The sequence below is a fragment of the Hibiscus syriacus genome, unplaced genomic scaffold (genome assembly GCF_006381635.1).
Source record: "Hibiscus syriacus cultivar Baekdansim isolate YM2019G1 unplaced genomic scaffold, ASM638163v2 tig00109980_pilon, whole genome shotgun sequence".
Taxonomy (NCBI): domain Eukaryota; kingdom Viridiplantae; phylum Streptophyta; class Magnoliopsida; order Malvales; family Malvaceae; genus Hibiscus; species Hibiscus syriacus.
In genome coordinates this window covers 852,662-874,958 of record NW_024062547.1, presented here as the reverse complement: position 1 = coordinate 874,958, position 22,297 = coordinate 852,662, and the positions used below count along the sequence as shown (strand labels likewise).

General features: G+C 34.1%; 1 protein-coding gene across 1 annotated transcript; it reads right to left on the bottom strand.

The window, feature by feature from the left end:
* Positions 1-11,499: 11,499 nt before the first annotated feature.
* LOC120211710 (cactin-like) lies at positions 11,500-15,410 on the bottom strand. The gene is made up of 13 exons (XM_039210196.1): positions 15,048-15,410; positions 14,877-14,968; positions 14,509-14,608; positions 14,304-14,375; positions 14,122-14,184; positions 13,897-14,037; positions 13,502-13,597; positions 12,922-13,206; positions 12,698-12,836; positions 12,460-12,602; positions 12,204-12,380; positions 11,836-12,102; positions 11,500-11,727 (listed from the first exon to the last, which is right to left on the bottom strand). The coding sequence occupies exons 1-13, from the start codon at positions 15,360-15,362 to the stop codon at positions 11,608-11,610; spliced, it is 2,010 nt and encodes a 669-aa protein (XP_039066127.1). The 5' UTR covers positions 15,363-15,410; the 3' UTR covers positions 11,500-11,607.
* Positions 15,411-22,297: the final 6,887 nt, after the last annotated feature.

Here is a 22,297-nt window from a genome sequence, read left to right as displayed (position 1 = left end):
ACTCGATGATTGCCGTCTTCTTTGATTGCCATGATTTTGGGAGGGAGTAGACTAACTTCCTCACAAGCTTTTCATTTGAGATGATCTCTCCATATGATTTGAGACCATTGACAATCGTTGAAAATCTATCCGTCATAGCTTTGATGTCTTCATTTGGTTTCATCCTGAAATTTTCATAGCTATGCGTTAGAATACTAATTTTTGATTTCTTTACCTCATCGGTACCTTCATGTGTGACTTGAAGCTTGTCCCATATTTCTTTGGCGGTTGTACACGATGAAACTCTTCCGTATTCATCTGGTCCAAGAGCACAAAAGATAATATGGATGGCTTTGGAGTTGAGCTGGAACATTTTTGTATCTCCTTCACTCCACAACCTTGGATGAGTGATAGGCTTAATGTATCCTTCTTCTACGGCATTCCATGCTCCCATGTCACTTGCTTGAATGAAGTACATCATTCTATTCTTCCAATAGGCGTAGTTAGCTCCATTGAAGAAAGGAGGTTTGTTGACGGGCATCGAATCGAGACCGGAGTCGAAGTTTGAAACGGAGGCCATTAATGACTTTAATAATCGATATAACTCTTCCCGAATCGACTCAAGAGGCGATAAAACCTTCAAATGAGTTAGGCTCTGATGCCAATTGTTGAGTTAATCGAATGACGAAATTGGCCAAGAGGGGGTGAATTGGCAATAAAAATTTTGTGGAAGCTTTTGCAGAAAATTGAAAGTAATTGCACAGCGATTTACAGTGGTTCGACTTTCTCAAACAAAGTCTACGTCCACTACCTTAGCTATCCACACTAAGGATTTTCCAACAAATTCACTAATTTGTTCTTTCTTTTGAGGCCAAAGAGATAACCTTACAATTCCCTCAAGAGTATACCCCAACTCTTGAGAACACTCTTTTCTCAAAGAGAAGATTACAAATTTGCAAACTTACAAGAAAACCTCACAAGGTAAGATGTTTGCACAATTCTAGAACAAAGAAAAGAACACTCAAAGATGAATACAATTGAGCACAAAAAGTGTTCTTGAAAGAAAAATGAATATTGAATGAAAATAGGCTTGAAATGCTCAAACTTGAGGTTTGATGCTTTCTCTTTGATTCTCTCTTGATTCTAGTTGCTTGATGTTTCTTGTTCTTGATCAATGGCTTCTAAGCTTATTTAAATACACCTTGGATCACTTCTGAACGTTGGGGATAATTAGAGAAGATATTATAGCCGTTTTAGTGTGAAAACATTTAATAAAACAGCTTGGAGCGTGGGGGGAATCGGTTCCCTCTCATAGGGAATCGGTTCCCTAAGTGTAAAATTCAAATATTTCGACCGTTGAACAGGGGGGAATCAGTTCCCTCCGAGCATTCTGGAAATCTCGGAGCCAAACCATTCAGGGGGGAATCGGTTCCTCCTATGGGGGGGAATCGGTTCCCTCTGAGCAATCTGGAATTTTTGGCTTTGAATTGGTTCGAAATACTTTGTAAAATTATTTTGAAATTGTTTTATGATTAAAACTTAATTTTACACTTAAGTAAGGATCAAAAATGATTTTTGAAATATTTGGAGTAATGTTTTGATATTCGAATAGTTATATCGAATATACTTAGAAAATCATTTGGAAAATCTTAAAATCCATTTAACTTAATTTGTTATATCGAAATATTAAAATGTTTCAACAAAAATGAAGAGGAAAAACAACATATGGGAATTAACAGTATACAACAGTCCTCACACATGTTGTACTGGAGGGGTCAACCAAGATCATCCCAACTTGGACTCTGAAATGATATGCCAAGCCATCATGCCCATGGTAAAAACAAGCTCTCATATAGTTATTGCAGTGTTGATTTCAGCTATACAATCGCAGTATGGGTACATTGTCTCCTATAAAAAAGCTTGGTTGGCAAAACAAAATGCCATTGTCAAACTTCATGGCAAATGGGATACATTTTACAACGAACTTCCAGGTTGGTTTAGGCTGGTGCGGACGTTAAATCCTGGGATAATTGTGGACTTCGAAACCTCCTATGCATACTATAATGATCGAGTTCTTCGCGATCAAAGCCAATTCTACCGGGTTTTTTGGAGTTACCCACAGTGCGTTAATGCTGCCAAATACTGCAAGCCTATGATCCAGATCGATGGGACTTTCTTGTATGGAAAATACAAGCAAGTTTTATTATTGGTAGTTGTCCAAGATGGCAATCGCAACATTCTTCCAGTTGCTTTTGCTCTTGTCGAATGAGAAGATACAGATTCTTGGGCTTTTTTCCTCCGAAATTTACGTGCACATGTTATCACGAGGGAAAACATCTGTGTCATTTCAGATCGCGGAGCTGGGATCAAAGCAGCAATGGAGTCTTTGGGTTCAATGTGGCAACCACCCTTTGTCCAACATAGGTATTGTCTCCGACACATTGCTGCGAACTATCATGGAAGGTACAAGAAGAATGATTAGCGTCAATTAATTGTGCGCATGGGTAAGTGAAACTGGTGTAGTTTGTTTTCTTTCAATCGTTTTAATTTTGCAAAGAAAACAAGTTAGTAAGTTATACATTTTTTGATCAAGTTACGAACTACTTCCTCGAACGTTTGAATTAATGCTTCAAGATTTGCGGATGAAGAACGAGGAAGGATACGATTACATCAGCCTCATCGATAAAGAAATGTGGACGAACGCATATGATGGTGGATATCGATATGGACACATGACGACCAACTTGGCTGGGGAAATCAATTCAACCTTAAAGGGTGCATGTCACTTACCTGTAGCGGCTTTGGTAAAAACTACATATTTTTGTTTGGGGGCGCTTTTTGCGAAGCTCGGGGGACAAGCTCAAACCTGGATGTAAGGCGGTCATGTCTATCACCCTAGATTAGTTGCAGATCTACAGAAAAAAAATTGCTGCATCAAATGGAATGTCTATAACAAGCTTCTCTAGAAGGCATGAAATGTTTCGTGTCAAAAAGTTGTCGCGACTTCTTCAAGGGATTGAAGTTGTGTCGTTAAGAGTAAATCTAAGGGACAGAACGTGAGACTACGAGTTTTTTCAAGCTCTGAAGTATCCATGCTCTCATATGATAGCAGCTTGCTCGCATACACGTCAATACTATAACCATTTTGTGGATCCTATACCTACTATCTGAAGTTTTTAAGATATACAAATTTGAGTTTCCCCCATAGGTAATGAAAAGACCCTGATGAGGTTCAAGATTGACTTCCGATTGTACCAAATCCGAGTTTATTGAGGGAGCGTGGTCGTCCAAAATCCAATCGAATTCATTGCGATATGGATATTCAAGAAAGATCTAGACAAGACAGAAGATGTAGGCATTGTAGAAACCCAAGACACACTATAAAAATATGTCCACTTCTGTTGTCATCAAGTAACAATTGATGAGGAAATGATGTATTTGTTTATCAAATAATAATTCTTGTACTTTAATTTGCATTTACTTCAAGTTAATGTCATTCGATAATCGCTGATGAAGATTAAAAAAATGAACACAATCATTAAATTTTATCAAACTAATAACAATTTGGTATTTGAATATAATTTTAAATACAACAAACTTACAATAAGAATTAAATGGTAAATGATAACCAAAATACAATAACTGATATTAAATGGTAATAAACAAAATTAACTGAAATACAATAAAAAAAGTCCAACAAATTCAACAAAATAAAGTAAGTATTAAATGAGAAATAATAAAAAATTGTAATATAACAAAATAAAGTAAATACAAATATAATAAAAAAATCTATAATGCCTACGACGCGAATGTGTTCCGCAGGACGGTGACTGTCGGTCTCGAGGAGGATTTCTTCGTATCACTGGTTATGACTCCTCGCTGTCATCATCATCACCATCGTCGTCGTCGTCGTCCTGAGCAGGTACATTAGGTTGATGAGGAGCTGATGACGATAAAACACCTCCATAGAATAAGGACCCTAGAGGTGTATGACTGACTATTCCACCGGCCTGCGAAAACTGGGAAAACTTATAAAACCCAGACATCACTGAGTGTGAAAACTGTACAGGAGGTGTCTGTGCTGCGACCATGGGTGATGAGGCTGAACCCGCCAGATATCTAGCATATGAACCCCAAGTCGGATCTACAAACATAGACTCATAATAGCCTCCAAGAGGGGTCATCTGTGACGGTGGTGGTGGCGGGTCATAAAACCAGGTGAAGGCGGCAACATCTGGTAATGGAAAGGAGACGACATCATATATGGTTGCGGCATCATAAATGGCTGCGGTGGCTACTGTGAATGTCCTGCTGGTGCAGCTGAGGATGAATCGGAAGCACCTGTTCTTCGTCCACGAGTCAGGGGACGATGGTGCTGTGTCGTTGAACGTCTCTGTCGACGTTGCGGAAAGGGCTGCCCTTGTGCATCCTCGGGAAGCAGAAACGGTTTACCGTTACTGTTTAACCACTCATAATAACCGTCAGCAACACTCAAGAAGTCAAGTAAAATGGGCTCTCTACGGGGAAGACGCTAATATCGATCCTCCCACAACACGACCCACTCATGATGTCTCACCAGCCAATCTGTATCTGTCTTGCCGCGTCTATCTAAGCTATGCAACTCGTCCATATTGCGAGGTGCTTCCGAATTGGTTGAAAACAACCAAACTGCAGGAGCACGCGATCAGTAGAGTGCCACTCGACGGTCGCATAACAGATCAGAGGGACCATCGCCATCCAAACATCTGATGGGCCCCTCAACTCAGGTGGGATCACCGCCCTCACATCATCAGTACAATATGGCACCCATTCAAACTAAAACAAATATTATATAATTTTTTATCAAAATAATAATCTAATTATATAACTATAATCTAAAATCGATTTTTAAACATTAAAATCATACATGTGTGCCAACCTTATGATCGATTAGCACCCTAATTTTTTCTAAATCATCAGGTAGCTCCTGATGATTTTTCCTATTAGTAGACCACCTATTCAAGGAAAAAAAATATTATGCGCTGTATAAAATTATTAATATACAAAATCAGTTTTATAATTACCTCAGAAGTAGTGGAAATACGAATGGGTTCTTCACAACGAGACATAAAAAGGGTAATCGATATCATGCCCAAGACTGCAGCAGCAGAAGACATCCGCCGATAGCATTACGCCTGTAGTCAGTGGCTCCACACATCTCCCTGTACAATAAAGCCAAAACTGCCGAGCTCCAACTGAATGATCCGGCCAGACGAAAGCCGCTAAGATGTCGCAACCACATGCAGTGAACTAGGTTGCACGATTTGTCCGGCATCAGCAACCCTCCTATCAACTGCAGCATGCATTCCCGTGCATACATCTTAACTTCATCCTCAGAGGCGTCTACGCTCAACTCCCGAAAATTGACATATAACCAATTTAAAGGTATCCTACCTCCGATAAAACTTTCCGGGACACATCCTAGATTATCCCGGTACAAAGTAGTCCAGGAACCCTACGAGATCCCTGATATCACATCTCCATCCACCGGAAGCCCTAGGTACATAGCAACATCCTCAAGTGTAATCGTGCACTCTCTGTACGGAAGATGGAATGTGTGGGTCTCCGGCCTCCACCGCTATACTAAGGCAGAAATAAGGTATGATTTTATCTTACAATGACCCTGATATCTACCTATGTAACCAAATCCAGCCTCTACTAAATACGACAAGACACGACTAGGTATCACTAACTTAAGATTCCTAATAAAATGATCTAATACACGGTCATTCTCGTAAAATTAAATAATTACACAAATTAATTCTTAATCTAATAATCATGCATTAAATAAATCAACAAATTATTACAAATAATTTAAATTAAATTAAAACGTTAAAATGTTACCGTATCAGCAAATTGTCGAGATATATGATTTCCATCCAAGCGAAGTAGACCGCCTTCCATTATATATCTGCAAAAAAATTATATTAGTAAAATATTAAATAAAGTAAAATGCTTAAATAAATTAAATACATAATATTAAAAATATTATAAAATATACCTTAAATAGAGAGAGTATTTGAGAGAATTTGAGAGAATATGATATGATGAAAGTAATAGAAGATGGAGTATTTATAGGGAGGATTGGGGGTAATTAAAGGTATAGCGTGCCCCCTGTACCACGCTATACTCACGTGTAAGCCATGTCAGTGTATAGCGCGGTACATGGGGCGCGCTATACCTTACGTGGTGTCAAATCAGCATATAGCACGGGGCATGGAGCGCGCTTTACTGTTACGGGTGTTAGATCAAGAAATATAATCTGACTGGTGTTAGATCGATAAATATATCGGTCACTGATTATTTTTCGGGAAAAACGCCAGTAAAACATGCTTTCACTGTGCAAAAGAGATTTCCTTGCTTTCTGCATTACTTGGTATTTTCAATTTCTTTTTGAGAACACATATAGTGATCATTTAGTTGGGATTTTCTAAAAAAGTTTCTACGTGGAATACATTTATGAGAATGCTGAATCTGCAAAAAAGATCATTGGTGACTGATCTTTACAAGGGCACAGTCCATATATACAAGGATGTTTTTGACAATGTATGGCCTGTTCCGAGACTGGAGATATGATTTTATATTAGGGTAACCTTATAAAATTTTAGAATTGAAAGTATATTATCAATAAAAGTATAAAAAAATATTTAAATTAAATGAAAATTTAAAATTTCAGGGGTAATTATCCGTCTATTTCCTCAGTCTATCACTGACCTGCTCATTAAGAACCTGTCCCGTAGGTTGTTGGTGGCCTCGCACTATGATAAAGTAATGAACTCAGAAAAAATAAATTAAAAAAACATAAAATATTATCAAATCATATATTTTGTTACAATTTTTTTATTGTTTTACCATCATTTAAGGGTAAATTACACAAACGATCACTAATATTTAAATAAATTTTTATTTTTTTAAAAGTTTTAAAAGTAACAAATTAAATATTAACATTATCGATTTGTAATTAAATGATCACTCTATTATCATTTCCATTAAATTGATGATGTGACAATATTAATAAAAAGATTAATATTTAGTTTTATCTCTAAACTACTACTAAAACATCAAATAGGTCATTGAACAATAATTTATATCTAAAATATCTAAAATCTATTTAATTTTTAATTTTTTCCAAACACCTACCTCTACTATATTAACGTGAACCACCCTTCACGCAGCACCACCAATGACGGCAGCAGATCCAAATAATTCACTTTATGTACGGCTTGATGAAGGTCCACTTCCCCTCCAACGAGGTTCGCTACACATAAAACAACAGACTTGCCCAAATGTTGCAGCATTTGCTGGGAATTCGAAGCTTGAATTGGCTAATGGGGTCGTCAAATCCGCATATATACCGAATGAGCTTTTGATTATCAACACAGCTGAGTCGACAAAGACTATTGTTCTAAACATATCGAAGTTTACAACTTCACTTCACACACACGAATTACATAAACATAAGTTTCATGGTATAAAACTTTCATCAAAGCCACTCATTTCATAAATTTTAAACAGAGTAATATGTGGTTCAAGTTTAAGTCTTTTTAGCCAGAAATGTCGATGGCTTTGACATCAGGCTTTTTAACTTCCGTCCTTAGAACAGTTATAGTGAGCACACTGTTTTCCATGGCAGCCTTGATCTGATCCATCTTGGTATTCTCAGGCAGCTCTGTTTCATCTGGTGCCAAGTGTCGTTTTTGTCTTCCTTCTCCACCTTCCTCTCCCCGCTTCTCTGCAACACCCCGTCAGAGGCGACACCCGATGAAATAAACTTTCAAAATTTACGACACCCGGACAATCGGATGGCAAGCATGACGGCAAGGGCAAAGACAACCGATGAGGGAGATGCCAAAGGTGACGGAGGCGACGATAGCCGTGACCGGCAATGGAGATAATAAGGTTAGGGTTGGAGATTTTATGGTTGCTTTTAGAGAAATTAGGAATTTTTAATATAATAATATTTTTAAATTTGTTTTAAAATAAAATTTATGAAATTACTAGAATCAATACTTATCAGTTAATAGAATTTTTTAATAGTCCTTACAACCAAGACACTTAAAATAATTTGGGTAATGTTAAGCACCTAGATTAATCGAAAAAATGTTTAAGCACCTAAATGTGAAAAATTAATAATTTAGACACCTTTTATATTAAACCTATCAATAAAAGGAAATTAATAAAGATTTTTTTTACAACTGTGAACGAGAATTATTTTAAAGAGATGTAATTATTTTATAATTTTTGTAACTTTTAAAATTTACAAAGGTGAAGTTTTTGTAAAGATGTTGAAAGAATATTTTGAGATTTACCGAATTTTAGTATATATAGCATGTTTTTTTATTAACATATGATGTCATATTTTTATACTCTTCGTAATCTTTAGGTTTATAGTAAACTATTATACGAATGGGCACAGAACTCGAACCCAATGGATTCCGACATGATCCGTCTTTATTGGGTAGAATTTTCTTAAAAAAATTTCAGATTCGGGTTAGATCGAGTTTTCGAAAAATAAGTTTGAACCGAATTCAAGTTTAGAGTAAAAAATACTCGACCCGATCAAATAAAAAAAATATAATTACATCTTATATATTTAGGGATAATTAGATCCCTATTTTATCAAATAAAATTAATATTTTTTTATAAATATATTTATTTCAAATCAGATCAGTTTCGAATTTTATCTTAAAAGACAAATTAAATTTCGAATTATATTTTTCGGGTCAAATCAATTGATCAACAGCTCGACACAACCTAACCCATGCCCATCCCTAAAATATTATCCTTCTCATCTACGAAGGTAAACAAGATTAAACCACGTTAAATCTATTCTCTTACATATATCTCATTTTGTGTTGGTTTTAGTTACATTGTTTTTCATTTATAAATTCCTAACAAAGATGATAATAAGTAGAACAATCTAAAGAGTTTCATTGAATGATTTTTGAACCAAACATTTTTTCTCGAATCCAATATTAAATGAGCTTGCAAGGTTTTAAATAAATAAATAATTTTTTTGACAAATTATAAGTCTAATCATGATCCTATTTAGAGGAGAGGAGAAGGAAAAACTTTAAGGGAAGGAAGAGAAGTATCCTTAAAGAATCAAAAACCCATAATCTAAGAGAATTTGAAGGAACAAAGATGAATAGCTTAGTTAACCAGCAAATATATATACTAAAAAAGTGAGAAGTTTTAAGAATTCTTTATTTGTTTTTAATTTATGAAAATTAAGAAGAAAATTAAACCAGTGCAAATAATTTGATGATATGTATTTTACTTGTAGGAAACCGATTGTTTGAGAAATACCAAGTCATCGAAATTTTTACTATGTTAGTTTTTTTTTTATTTGTGTTTAACAAATTCCAAATCAAGATACAATATCAACAAAAAGGGAATTTGAAGAAGCAATATGGTCTTTTGTCCTACATATATATGCCCGTTGTCCTATGCTCTATTAGTCTACAGAAACGAGAGAGGAGATTAAAGAATTATCTTAAACCACCACCACCATGGAGCTCTTTCTCTCTCTATATAAAGGCTTACCCATGGAATTGCTAAAGCCATATATATGCTCACCAAATACATGCCACCTTACCTCATACCAATAACTCAGCTTACTGCACATACATGCTTGAGACATATTGCCCAATCTCCTCGGCACGTAACTCAGGTCATGCCTGTTACATACATGCTCATCAATCTCATATCAGCGAGTAACTGAGGTTATACCATACCGGTATATGAGCGAGTAACTTGGATCATACCTGTCACATACATGCTTGCCGATTTCATGTGATTAACTTAGATTACTACACATGTATGCCCGATCGCCCGTCAAACACTAACAAATGCACAACAGTCTGATCGCCCTCAGGCAATCTACTTTTTGACGACCTCTTAAATCACGTCTAAAACATAGACAAGCCAAACACTTAATAACTGCGTAACCATCCTTTTGACCCTACTAAATCAATATTCATCCAAAATGACTTCATAGACACTTTAATTAAAAATTCCAAGCAATTCTTACCCCAACACAAATACAATGTACAATGATTTCATCAACACTATCAAATGTTAGCTTACCTACAAAAGGACACAAAAAGAATGTTCCCATAGACCAGAAGCAAAAGTATACTAACAAAGGCAAGCTCCAAAGGTTAAACAAAGCTTGGTTGCATATAACAACATATGGACAATGTTTACAGACAACTCAGGAGTCAATGGGGGCTAAAAGAACAAGCTTATCACTGGTTAACCGTCGCACATCTGAGCAAATGCTATCGATGAGCATAATTCACTCAACAAGTCTTGCAAAATCTTGAAGTTGATCACATCAAAACTACCTTCATGTCTAAGGGACACAATTGTTGTACTCGTAAAAGCTATGGGTGTTTTATTAATTAAATTGCTAAGAGCTCCATCTGGGGTAAGGTAACTCTCTATCCACTTTCATGTTCACCAATGTACATTTCAGTATGATACTAATTACAAAAAAATGGATGTCCCTTGTTCCCATATATAATGGGGTAAGGGGGAGGTAAGATAGTAGGCTGCCCCCAACACCAGGTTGAGAGCAGCTTCCGTAGAAGACCTCCGAATTATGAAATGCCCTCCGTGGGACTCGATCCCACGACCTCAAGGTTAAGAACCTTGTACATTTCAGTATGATACTAATTACAATGACCAAAAAAGACAAAATGTGCAAATAGATATGCAGTGTTTTTCTTTTCATGGGGAGGGGGGAGGAGTGTAAACTAGTGCCAAGTGAGACCGCTTAAGGAGGTATTAAATAGAAGTATACAATTAATGAAATTACTTTAGTTCTTAAATCTAACGAAAGTAATATATTAAATGCAAAAGCTTAACTAAAATAATAATTACATAGTGTTTGATCAGTGTCAATAGACACGGTTAAGCAAAAAAAAAAAAAGAAAAAAACCAAGCAAACAAAAATGGGTATAAGTGGAAAGCACAAGGAACTGTGTCCAATATTTTGTTTATGATTGTTCCTAAATATTCTTCCACTGCTTCAGAGTATGGAAAATAGAAATCATGCTCAATAAGAATAATATAATAACAATGTGTCCAAGGTGCTTTGTTAAAGCCACAAATATTAAGCAAAGTGGATTTTAACAAAGCCACTTTGCTAATTAATAATAGACCAAAAAGGATATTGACAATGCACTCTTTTAAGAATAATATTTTTATTTACCCTTAATCATTACCAACAATGGAAATATTAAATTTCAAAGTCAATGTTCATGAAACAAAGAAATGACATGTTGAGAGACAAGTAACTACAATCTCAGAGTCCCAATTCAATAACAAATTTCAACAAAATGAGTTATCACATTATTGTTCCAAGTGTAACATATCAGTGTGAATAGTACCAAAGACCAATTGAAATATATATTGCTCATAAACTGAGAGCATTAGCTTTAAATATGAGAATACTTCTCATTGACATAGTTTTGATTTTTTAGTAATACAACAAAATCCTGAAGTTACCTTAATGTTTATGAGTAGAATTCCATGGCCTGCAGCTGCAGCTTGCAAAGTTGAAATTGCAAAATCAACCGCATATTACCTACGGTAACGATAACGCTTGAAGTTGAAATATACATGCAAAATTCCACGTTCAAATGTGCATTTAAATCCCTTCTTATGAGAATATTCCCACTCTTTGTTTACAATTCGGAACGCCTGTAGTGCAATTGCTGGAGTTAGTAATATCTAAAAAAACACTGAGAACTACATTTGCAGATGGATCAGCAATTTGCTTGAGAAAAGACTATATGAAGTTAAACTTACAATGTCCTCATAGGGTGGTCCAGCATGAAATCTTATGATGCACGTCTCTGAACTGTCGCCATCCTTCTCAATAGTGAATGCAGGAGCCTTTGTCTTGTCAACAAGGTCTGGGTAGAAGATATTAAATTTATATCCTTGCACAACTTTGGGAGGAGGATTATCATGATCATAATGGGTCTGATTGTACTTGTTCCACTCATATCCAGTGTGTACACGGTTGAAATATTTTGGTTTTCTAGGACGGTATTTGTCATGCCACCAATACACCTGCTCCAATACATATTAGTTGATTTCAAGAGAATAAGTTAAAAAGCGGCAAACAGAAAAATTCCTAAATTATTTGAATATGGGACCAGTTGCTACAGTACCTGTGAGTCCAAGTTAATTTCAGCACCAGAGCCAAATAAAGCATCACCCTCCTCCATTGCTCCCATAGATTTTATAGCTTTTAGCTCAAAGTTATCTTCTGAAGGGGCAGGTTTCGATGCCAAAGCTTCTTGCATCCGACTTTGCTGCTCCTCTAACCAAGCCATTCGTTTCCTTTCCTGTTAAGGAGAAAAATGGTTAACCACAAGGACTCCTTAGCTAGCATTCATATCAAGGGAAAGATAGATATAGAGTTACCAATATAGCCCTGTCCTCCTCTGGATCAATAGCTTCTTCATCTTCATCACCATGCAACAGTTCTGGAGAAAAGGATCCAGCCTCTTCTTCCACCTCATGAGTCTCTTCTTGTATTATCGGTTCCGGAGAAAATGTTTCAGCATCTAATGGGCAAAAAATATTAGCAAATTTTCTTATAGGTTCAGAAATAAAAAAATGAAGTAACCATATCCCGTTGAGGCCTTGATTAAACACATACCTTTCACATCATGATCACTAGCCTCCTCCACAGGTTTTAAACCACTATGAGATTCCAGCCTCTCTTCACCTTCTGAAGGTTGCTCAAGCCGTTGTAAATGTTTATGTAGCATTTTAGCATGTATTTCCTTCAAACAGGCCTGTTGACACAAATTAACACATAAGTATCAAATAAACATCATGAGTTAAACAATATTACCATGAAGAACATCTAAACAGATTTACCTTTGCCTTGAAAATATGAAGACGTTTAAGAACAGCCTCCCAATACTCAACAACCTTTGCTGTCCCAGTTTGCATCTGTGACTCAATCTGGGATTGTAATGCCTCCAGCTCGCAGTGGGTCTTCCCTTCCAAGAGATTCTTGACATCTGCTTCAATACTAGAATGCAGACCCCTTTCTTCTGCTAGCAACTCAGCTGGAGGTTCCTCCCCACGCACCCTAGCTCGGTCAAGTGCATCCTTCTTCCTAGCTTCAGCTACCTCCCAATCACATACCACCATAAGTGCCTGTGAAATTAAACATACCAAGATTTTGTTAAAGTTGGGGATGAAGAAAATATATATTCTTACTACACTCGATTCATTACACCCTTCAATCAATTAAATTAAGCAATGTGAATCCTTTTTAGCCATTTTTTAAATCCATGGCTCAAATTTATGAGTACATAGGATAGGAAATTCAAATAAGCAAAAATTAAATTAAAATTGAGTGATGGGAATCTTTGCAATAAACACAGAAATATCCAAAAACAGTGACTCTATAGTCTCCACCCAGAAGGAATAAGGAGGAAAAATGCAATACCTCCCAGTAAACTATGTGTGTTGGAGTTGCCCTGTCCAAATCAAGATGCATTTTGATATCATCACGAAGCTCTTCCATCTCTTTAACTGTCAAGCCCTGAATCAGACACCAAAGTCAATAATAATCACAAATAAGACAAATGAATGTGTTAAAATATAGATAACAATAAAGCAATCTATGATTACATAGCACTGAGGCTCAGTACAGAATTATCGTTCTATTAAAGTGAGGTCCAAAAAATAAGTCAAATAACAGGAAACTTAAGTACAACCAACAAAAGAGAAATCCCATTATCTAACCATATTTAGCAAACTATTCTTCAATGAAATAATATTTAAAATGTTCAAAGTTAAAGGTATCAAGTCCAAGAGAAACAATAATGGAGGAAGATATACCTTGAAAACCATGTATGGTTCATTTAGCTCTATATCCATATCATCCGAGCCATTAAGGTGCTTGGACAATACATCAATAGGCTTCATACGGCCTTCACGCAATCTAATCTCTGATCTGACTTTGCTTTGATCAAAATGAAACTGTAGAAAGCACGTGTTACTATCCTAACAAACCTTAAATGAAACAGAAAAAATAGTATCAACATAAACAACTCAACACCATACCTCCTCCTCTTTCTTCTCCCAATCGTCGAACTCAGCTCGGGCACGTTCTCTAGCTAGCATAGCCTACCGGAGAAGAGAATTAATAAGCCAAAAAAAATAAATTAATATCAGCCAAGAAAGCTCAAGACGAGTTTAATTTTGTAATAGTTCACAATCATGCAATTCAAGGAACCAAACTTTACCATTTCTTCCTCATGTTGTGCTTTCTCAAGAGCCCGTTCCTCCCTTCTCTTTTTAACTTTTTCAATCTCAGCCTGTGATGTGAATTTGAATAAGCATTCATTAAACAATGGATTCCATGTAACAATCACATATCAATAATTTCAATACAGTTGATAGTAATACTAGTATACTACACAAAAATAACCTTAACCAATACCACCTTACCATTCTCTCTTTTTGTCTCTTCTTCTCAGCTTTCACTGAAAATGCATCCAATGGCACTCCTTGGGCAACATCTCGCTCAATTTTCTTCCTCCAAACAAATCTAGAAACCACATAAAATCCCATTTGTATTGATATTAGCATTTATCAAATAAATTCTGTCGCTGGCTCGCTGGTTTAGTGAAACATGTGAAGCCAAAAGACTAATATTAATAACAAATTGCCTAATCAATGATATAGTAAAAAGTACTATAATTGCGACCATTAATCCGTAAAATTTGAGTTTCATATAGATTGCCAGGTTCAAACACTCTAAACTTTAATGACAAGTCATTCTTAAAATATAAAGTTGAAAATAAAAAGAATCTTACTTCTCGTTGAGATTTGAATCGCCAAAAGGATTTGAATCATTTGAATAACCTGAAACTGTTTGTGCTTTCAATTTCTTCGCAGCTCGCATTGCCTAACTCAAAAAAAATGAACAATTAAATCACCAAAAAAACCAAAATATTCTAAATAATTGAAGGAAAGCCAAAAAAAACCTTCTTTTGTGCTTTCTTGGCCATGTACTCAGCAATTTCCTCTTCCGTGATGTTTCTAGAAGATCTCTTCCTCTTACTACTGCCTCGATCGCTTCCATCGCTATCTTCACCGGAAGATTCGTTGTTGGAATTACGACCGCGACGGCTGCTGCTACGGCTATGGCGGCTGCTTTTGCTTTTACTGCGATGGCCTTGATCCTTGCTGCGTTTAGGGAAGCTTCTGTCAGGAGAATATTCTTCGCTGCCGGTCTCGTCTGTTTCGGACTCGGAAGGACGGTCGTCGTAAGATCTTCTGCTTCGACTACTTCCTGCCATGATTAGGATAGGGTTTCGATTTGCAGACCAACGTGCCTCCCGCCGTGATTCGGGTTTAATTAACCGACTTTTAGAAAATTATTTTATATTTTCTGAATTACAATTTTAAGAAAATTGTTTTATATAATCAATAGTCTTTTTTTTTAAAATAATATAATCAATAGTCGCACTAAATAAAAATGTTGAATAGCTGTCAAATATTTTTCATAAAACTTATTGAGCAAACTATACGGTTAGTACCTAAACTTTTACTTTTAATCTGATTCAGTACCTAAACTTTTAATTATATTAGAATTATATTAACATTTAATTTTTGTTTCATTTTAATATTCCGCCATTAATAATTTATCCGCATAACAAACATGGTATTTTTTAATTATTTTTATATTATTATTTAATTAATTTTAATCAACTAATAAGGGGTTAGAAACAAAAAAAAAACATTCTCCGATTGGGGGCTAGTAAAATTTGAAATTGGGCCCTAGGTGAGACAACCAAGCACTAAACCATCAAAACCAGCCGCCTATTGTGTTTTATTTTACAAAAGCATATATTTAACTTATATTAAACTTCAACTATAAATAAACCAAAATTCTATGATTCGAACTTTAGATATCTCACAAAAATATTCAGTTATTTAATCACTAAATAATATTTAGAATTTAATACAAACCAAAGTTATTATTTAACTTATACACACTTCAATTTAAAACAAAAAATTAAATAATTATTTATATTTATTTAATCATTAAATTTATAATTATTTATTAAAATAAAATATATATTTAAAATTATTTAAATAATTTAAATAATAATTTTAATTTTGCATCATTAATTAATTAATTAATTATAAATAATGATTTTAAATACTTGTTTAATTATTTTCTTATTTCTAATAAAATGAGAAATTATTTAATGTTAAATTAATATTTATATAAGTTAAATAATAACTTTGATTTGTATTAAAATTTAAATATTATTTAGTGGTTAAATAGTTAAATATTTTTGCGAGATATCTCAAGTTCGAATCATATAACAGTTTAATATAACTTAAATATATGCTTTGGTAAAATAAAATCAAATGTTTGCCTAGCTTTGCTGGTTTAGTGCTTGGGTTTTCCACATAGGGACCTAGGTTCATATCCTGCCAGCCCGACCCCTTGGAGACGTTTCACCACCTTATTAGTTGATTAAACTTAATTAAATAATAATATAAAAATAATTAAAAAATACTATGTTAGTGTTAAATTTTTAATGGCAGGGTATTAAAATGAAATAAAAACTAAACGTTAGGTATAATTTTAAAATAATTGGAAGTTCATATACTAAATCGAATTAAAAGTGAAAGTTTAGATACTAACCGTGTAGTTTACCCAAAATTATTTTATGAACTTATCGGGTAATTTTAGGGATTCAAGAAAATGTTATTTTTTTTTGAATTTATAAATTTGAGTAACCGCGTATATTTTTGTGAGTTGTTAATTATTTAAAAAATTAATTTATATTTATTGAATTTGGTGTGAATGTTAAGAAAATTTATTTATAAACTAAAAAAAATAAATATATAGATAATTTTATATATTTTCATCATTAGTTTAATTTAAATATTTAAATAAAATAATTATTTTTCAAATCATATATATTTTATTAAATTATCTTTAGCATGTGTTTGATTTATATAATATAAAATTATCTTTAAGAATAATTTTTTTGAAATATAATAATATCTTATATATTATTATGAATATTTGGTTTATTTACATGATTAAGATTATAAGATTATTTGAAAGTAAATTTTATTAGAACTATTGATTTCATTTCTTATTTGACTTGTGATATATTTTATTTTTAATAATTTAAACTTATAATATTAAATTTAAGATATTTTTATAATTATTCATTGCATTATTTTTGTTATAATATCTAAATTTATAAAAAAAATTGACATACTACAAATGAAATTAATGTAATAAATAGTATTTAAAAATTCTATACGTTGCATTGTCTAAAGCTCATGCCTTTGGTGATTTCATTCCTCCTCCATCCACCACCGCTGGCCGCTATTTAATTGATATATTCTAGTGGTCTAGCTCTACTGGAGTGTACAATATATGTATGAATAATATAATTGAAAACGAAAAAGACTGTATGTTTGAGCTTAAGAATCCGTACAGTTTTCGATATAGTTTTATTGTGAGATAGTTCAATTTAAATTAATTTAAGGCGACTTTTATTTCAAAATATTATTATATTCTTTTATATAAATAGAAGTTATTAATTTTATTAAAATAAGAAATATCAAAAATTATAATGAAAGGTTTATAATTATAAATATAAATTCAATATATAATTAAGCTTTTTCTTATAACCATTTTATAAAAAATTAACCACTTGATATCTTACAAGGATTATATAAGAAAAATGTTAAAAACTCATATAAAAAAACTCGAACAAAAGTTCGATATAAATAGATTTGTCTGTACTGATAAACGAAACGAACCATAATAGCATATGAAACTATCAAAAAGCTATTGTCAATAAGAAATCAAAGTCGAGCGTCGTGAGAAACTATCTTCAAACACAAATTACGTATCAAAATTTAATTTGAGAATCTAATACATGAAATATCAACAAAATAATAAATAAGCGTTTCTTAATCAGTCGAGACAACATCAAATTTAACATGAAAAAATTAAACGAAAATAACTATAAAAAATCGATAGAAAAGATTAATAACATGCTATAAAAAATACGTATCATAAAAATAAACTTATTAAAAACTAAAAATAAAAAAAAAGTAAAAAAAATCAACGGCTGATAGTTCTGTTGTACGACAGCCTTAATATACGATTAAGAAAAGACGCTACCGGAAACATTATTATATTTTTAACATTTCCAATAAAGCGCTACCTAAAACATTATTTTTTTACCGAAAAAGTTATTTTCGCTAACTAATTTATAGTAAAACCCATTATTAACATTTTCGGTAAAAAAAAATAATATTTAGTTAGTAATTTATCGGAAATGTTAAATATTTTAAGTAATGTCAAATAATAACATTTTCGGTAGAAAAATAATATTTTAGATAATACTTTACATAAAATATTAAAAAAATAATATTTTTTATAACATATTTCTTTAAACGTATATTAAAATTGACTTACCTATTCGCCTTAAAGGTAATGATGTTGTATGTTAAGAAAAGTGAGAAAAGGAAGCAAGCGAGGCGCTGAAAAGATTAAAATTTCATTATATTTAACTTAATATATTATATAATTTATAATATTCTTAATTATAATCAAAATTGTTATATTGTAATGGGTTTAAAATTTAAACTGAATAAGTATTCTTTCTACAATTTCAGTTATTTTGTGGATAATTCTGATTTTATTACCTAAACAAAGTTAAGATACAACCAATCAATCAATCAACATCAAAACAAACAACCTATACAAAATGATCGGCTAGCCTATACCCCAAGCATTACAAAGCTTTAAGTTAATACAATCAAGTCTATTAATATTAGTTCCCCTAAGACAGATTCCAACGACGTCTTTAACCTCCTTTAGCAAGCAGTCAATCGTTCTACTACGGCCTTGAAAGATTCTTTGATTTCGCTCTTGCCACAAAATGTAAATAGCTGCAGTCTAGGAAATTTTCAGGATGGTAGTTAGCAAAGACCTTCCTTTCCATAAGGAACAAACCTTTGTTACCATTTCATTCCATGGTAAGAAAGTGGACTGCATCCCATTAAGTTTCAGAATTAAATTCCAGAGATCCACTGCTAGTGTACATTGTGAAAAAAGATGGTCTCTTGACTCATAAGAATTGTTGCAGTTAACGCAAGTATTGTCGTTGCTAATTCCCATTCTAAGAAGTCGGTCTTTTGTAGGCAATTTGTTGAGCAAAGCCATCCAAGCAATCAAGTTAAACTTTGGAATATGCAATGGAAACCAAATGAGTTTGTGCCATATAACAATCTGCCCTTTACAACGAATCACGTCCCAAATTTCCTTAACTTGCACAGAACCCGGAGAAATTAATGGACGAGCTTCAGCCCTTGTTTTTAAGATCCGTTTGATGCTCCAACTTAAATTAGCTATTGCTTGATAGTTCCAAAAATCCCGATCCTTAAAAACATAAGCGTTGAGCCAAGCGACCCACAGTGAACCGTTTTTCCTGCTAATATTTTTTGGATTAGAAGAATGAGACAAGCTCTGTTCCAAGTTTTAATGTTCTTCAATCCGAGGCCACCTTCTGATTTGGAAGTACAAATGTTATCCCAACTCACACGAGCACCAGCTGCGGATTTATCTGCACCTTTCCAGAAGTACCTAGAGCAGATTTGATCAACTTTTTTAAGAATAGAAAATGGCAGAACAAGTTGTCTATACCAATAATTGCTAACATTGAATAAGATTGATCTTATGAGCTCTAATCGGCCTGCATAACTGAGATTTCTGCTAGACCATTGATCAAGTTTTAGCTTGATCATATCAATTAAAGTTTGGCAATCCTTTTCAGTAAGTTTGCGAGTGACAAGCGGAATACCAAGATAACGAACAGGAAGACTTCCGATTTAAAACCCCATAATAATCTTTAAATTATCAATGGTTCTTGTAGAAATCCCCGTAGCAAAAATCTCACATTTGGCCGGATTCAATTTAAGCCCAGAGACTTCATAGAATCGGTCAAGAATAGTAAGCACACCAACAACAGAGTCTACATTACCTTTACAAACGAGTGGTGAGTAAGACCAATTTTCTTGCATTTAGGATGATAACCAAACATTCCTCTTTCGGCAGCAAAATTGAGCATTCGGGATAAAATGTTCATTGCAAGAACAAAAAGGTATGGGGAAAGAGGGTCTCCCTGCCTTAGCCTCTAGCACCTTTAAAATAGCCTATTAAGGTTCCATTAAAAGAAATGGAAAACCTTGGTTATGTGAAACATGCTTCAATCCATTCAATAAAACAGTAGGGAGATTGAGAGCTTTAAGAATTTGGATGATGAATCCCCAGTGAATGGAGTCAAAAGCTTTATGAAGATCAATCTTCAGAGCGCATCTCGGGGAAATGGAATTTCTTCCATAACCTTTAACCATCTCCTGAGCAAGGAGGGTATTATCTATAATGCTCATGCCTCTGATGAAAGCCGTTTGATTCAGAGTAATAATCTCGGGGAGAAAATCTGTCAATCTTCTAACAATGATTTTAGTAATGATTTTGTAGATTACAGAACAACAAGAGATTGGCCGATAGTCTTTAACTGCACTCGGATTTGGAATTTTTGGAACAAGAGCAATAATAGTAGAGTTAAAAGCAGGATGTATTGTAGTATTGAGAAAGAAAAATTTGACTGCAGCAACAACATCCTCACCCACTATATTCCAAGAGTTCTTGAAGAAAAAAGGAGTGTAGCCATCAGGCCCGAGAGCTTTATCATTGCCTTGGCAGAATACAGCTTTCTGAATCTCTTCTCTAGTAATTTCCTTAACAAGGCTAGATGAAGCGTCATATGGCATTGAGTAATTGAGAAGTTCTTTAAGGAGATTAGGATCAATGTCTTTGACCATGTTATCAGTTGTACCAATCAGATTCGAATAGAAAGAAATAACTTCTTTCGACATTGCTTTAAAGGTCTCTAATCTATTGCCTTGATCATCAACAAGAACACGAATAATTTCCCTCTTGTTTTTAAATGCAATCGTCGAATAGAAGAATTTGGAGTTTTTATCTCCATCTTTAATCCACTGTACTTTTGTCTTTTGCTTAAGGAACGCTGTTTCGGCATTTTCCAAAGTATACAACTCTTCTTGTAATAGCAGTTCCTTTTCGATATTCTCCTGCCCTTTTAGAGTGAGAAGTTGTTGATGTTCCAACTCGATTCTTTTAAGTTTGACTCTATCAGATAGATTGCTATAGTTCTCCTTATTAAATCTCGTAAGACACACTTTGAGTCTTTTAAGTTTAGTAAGGAGAATTTGCATAAGATTGCCAAGAGTCGGTTGGAACCAAGATTGACTTACTACATTATTGAAGCTTGGATGTGCAGCCCACAAATTGAAGAATTTAAAAGGCTTCGGCCTGTTTGCAAGAGATTCTTTGAATAGCCAAGTAAGAGACATGCAATGGTCCGAAACTCCAGGTGCAGTGAACTCGATAAAAGAGTGCTGAAAAAAAGATGCCCAATAAGAATTAATCATAACCCTGTCAAGTTTTCTTGCAAGAAAAAAAATTCTTTTTGCTTGTTGGTCCAAGTGAACGAAGGGCCAAAATAAGGGTGGTCATGGAGATCAAGCTCATGAGCTAAGTCTTGAAAGTCTTTCATATCAGTGGTGAGGTAATGGCCAAGGACCTTGTGGTCAGAACTCTCATAGGAGTGCATGATAATATTGAAATCGCCTCCTAAGACCCAAGGTGAATTATTAACAGTATGATCAACTTCTCTTAAGGTCTGCCAAAGTTGTCTACGAGCAATACCATCATTACTACCATATATAGCCGAAATAAGCATTGGAATACCTTGGTGAGAACCTCTAACAGTAATGTACTGGTCAGATTTCTGAATAACAGACAGATTAATACCCTTTCTCCAAAGGACCCAAATTCTACCATTACTAGCATGTTCATAATTAAAACAAAAGTTCCAGTTCTGGAATTTAGTAGCAAGAATAGCCTCTGCTTTGTCCGCCTTCACTCTAGTCTCCAATAAACACAGAACATCATCATTATTCTGAGTGGCTCGAAGAGCCACTTTATTCTGCTTTAGAGGACTGTTAAGTCCTCTAATGTTCCAAAAACTTACAATCATTGAGAGGGCGATCCCAAAGAACCCCCTTGACCTCCAGCTGTGAGGCCTTTAGCTCTCTCAAGATGTTCCTTCTTTTTTGATTTTAATTCTTTCACTAAGACTGCTACTCCCTACTCCCATAG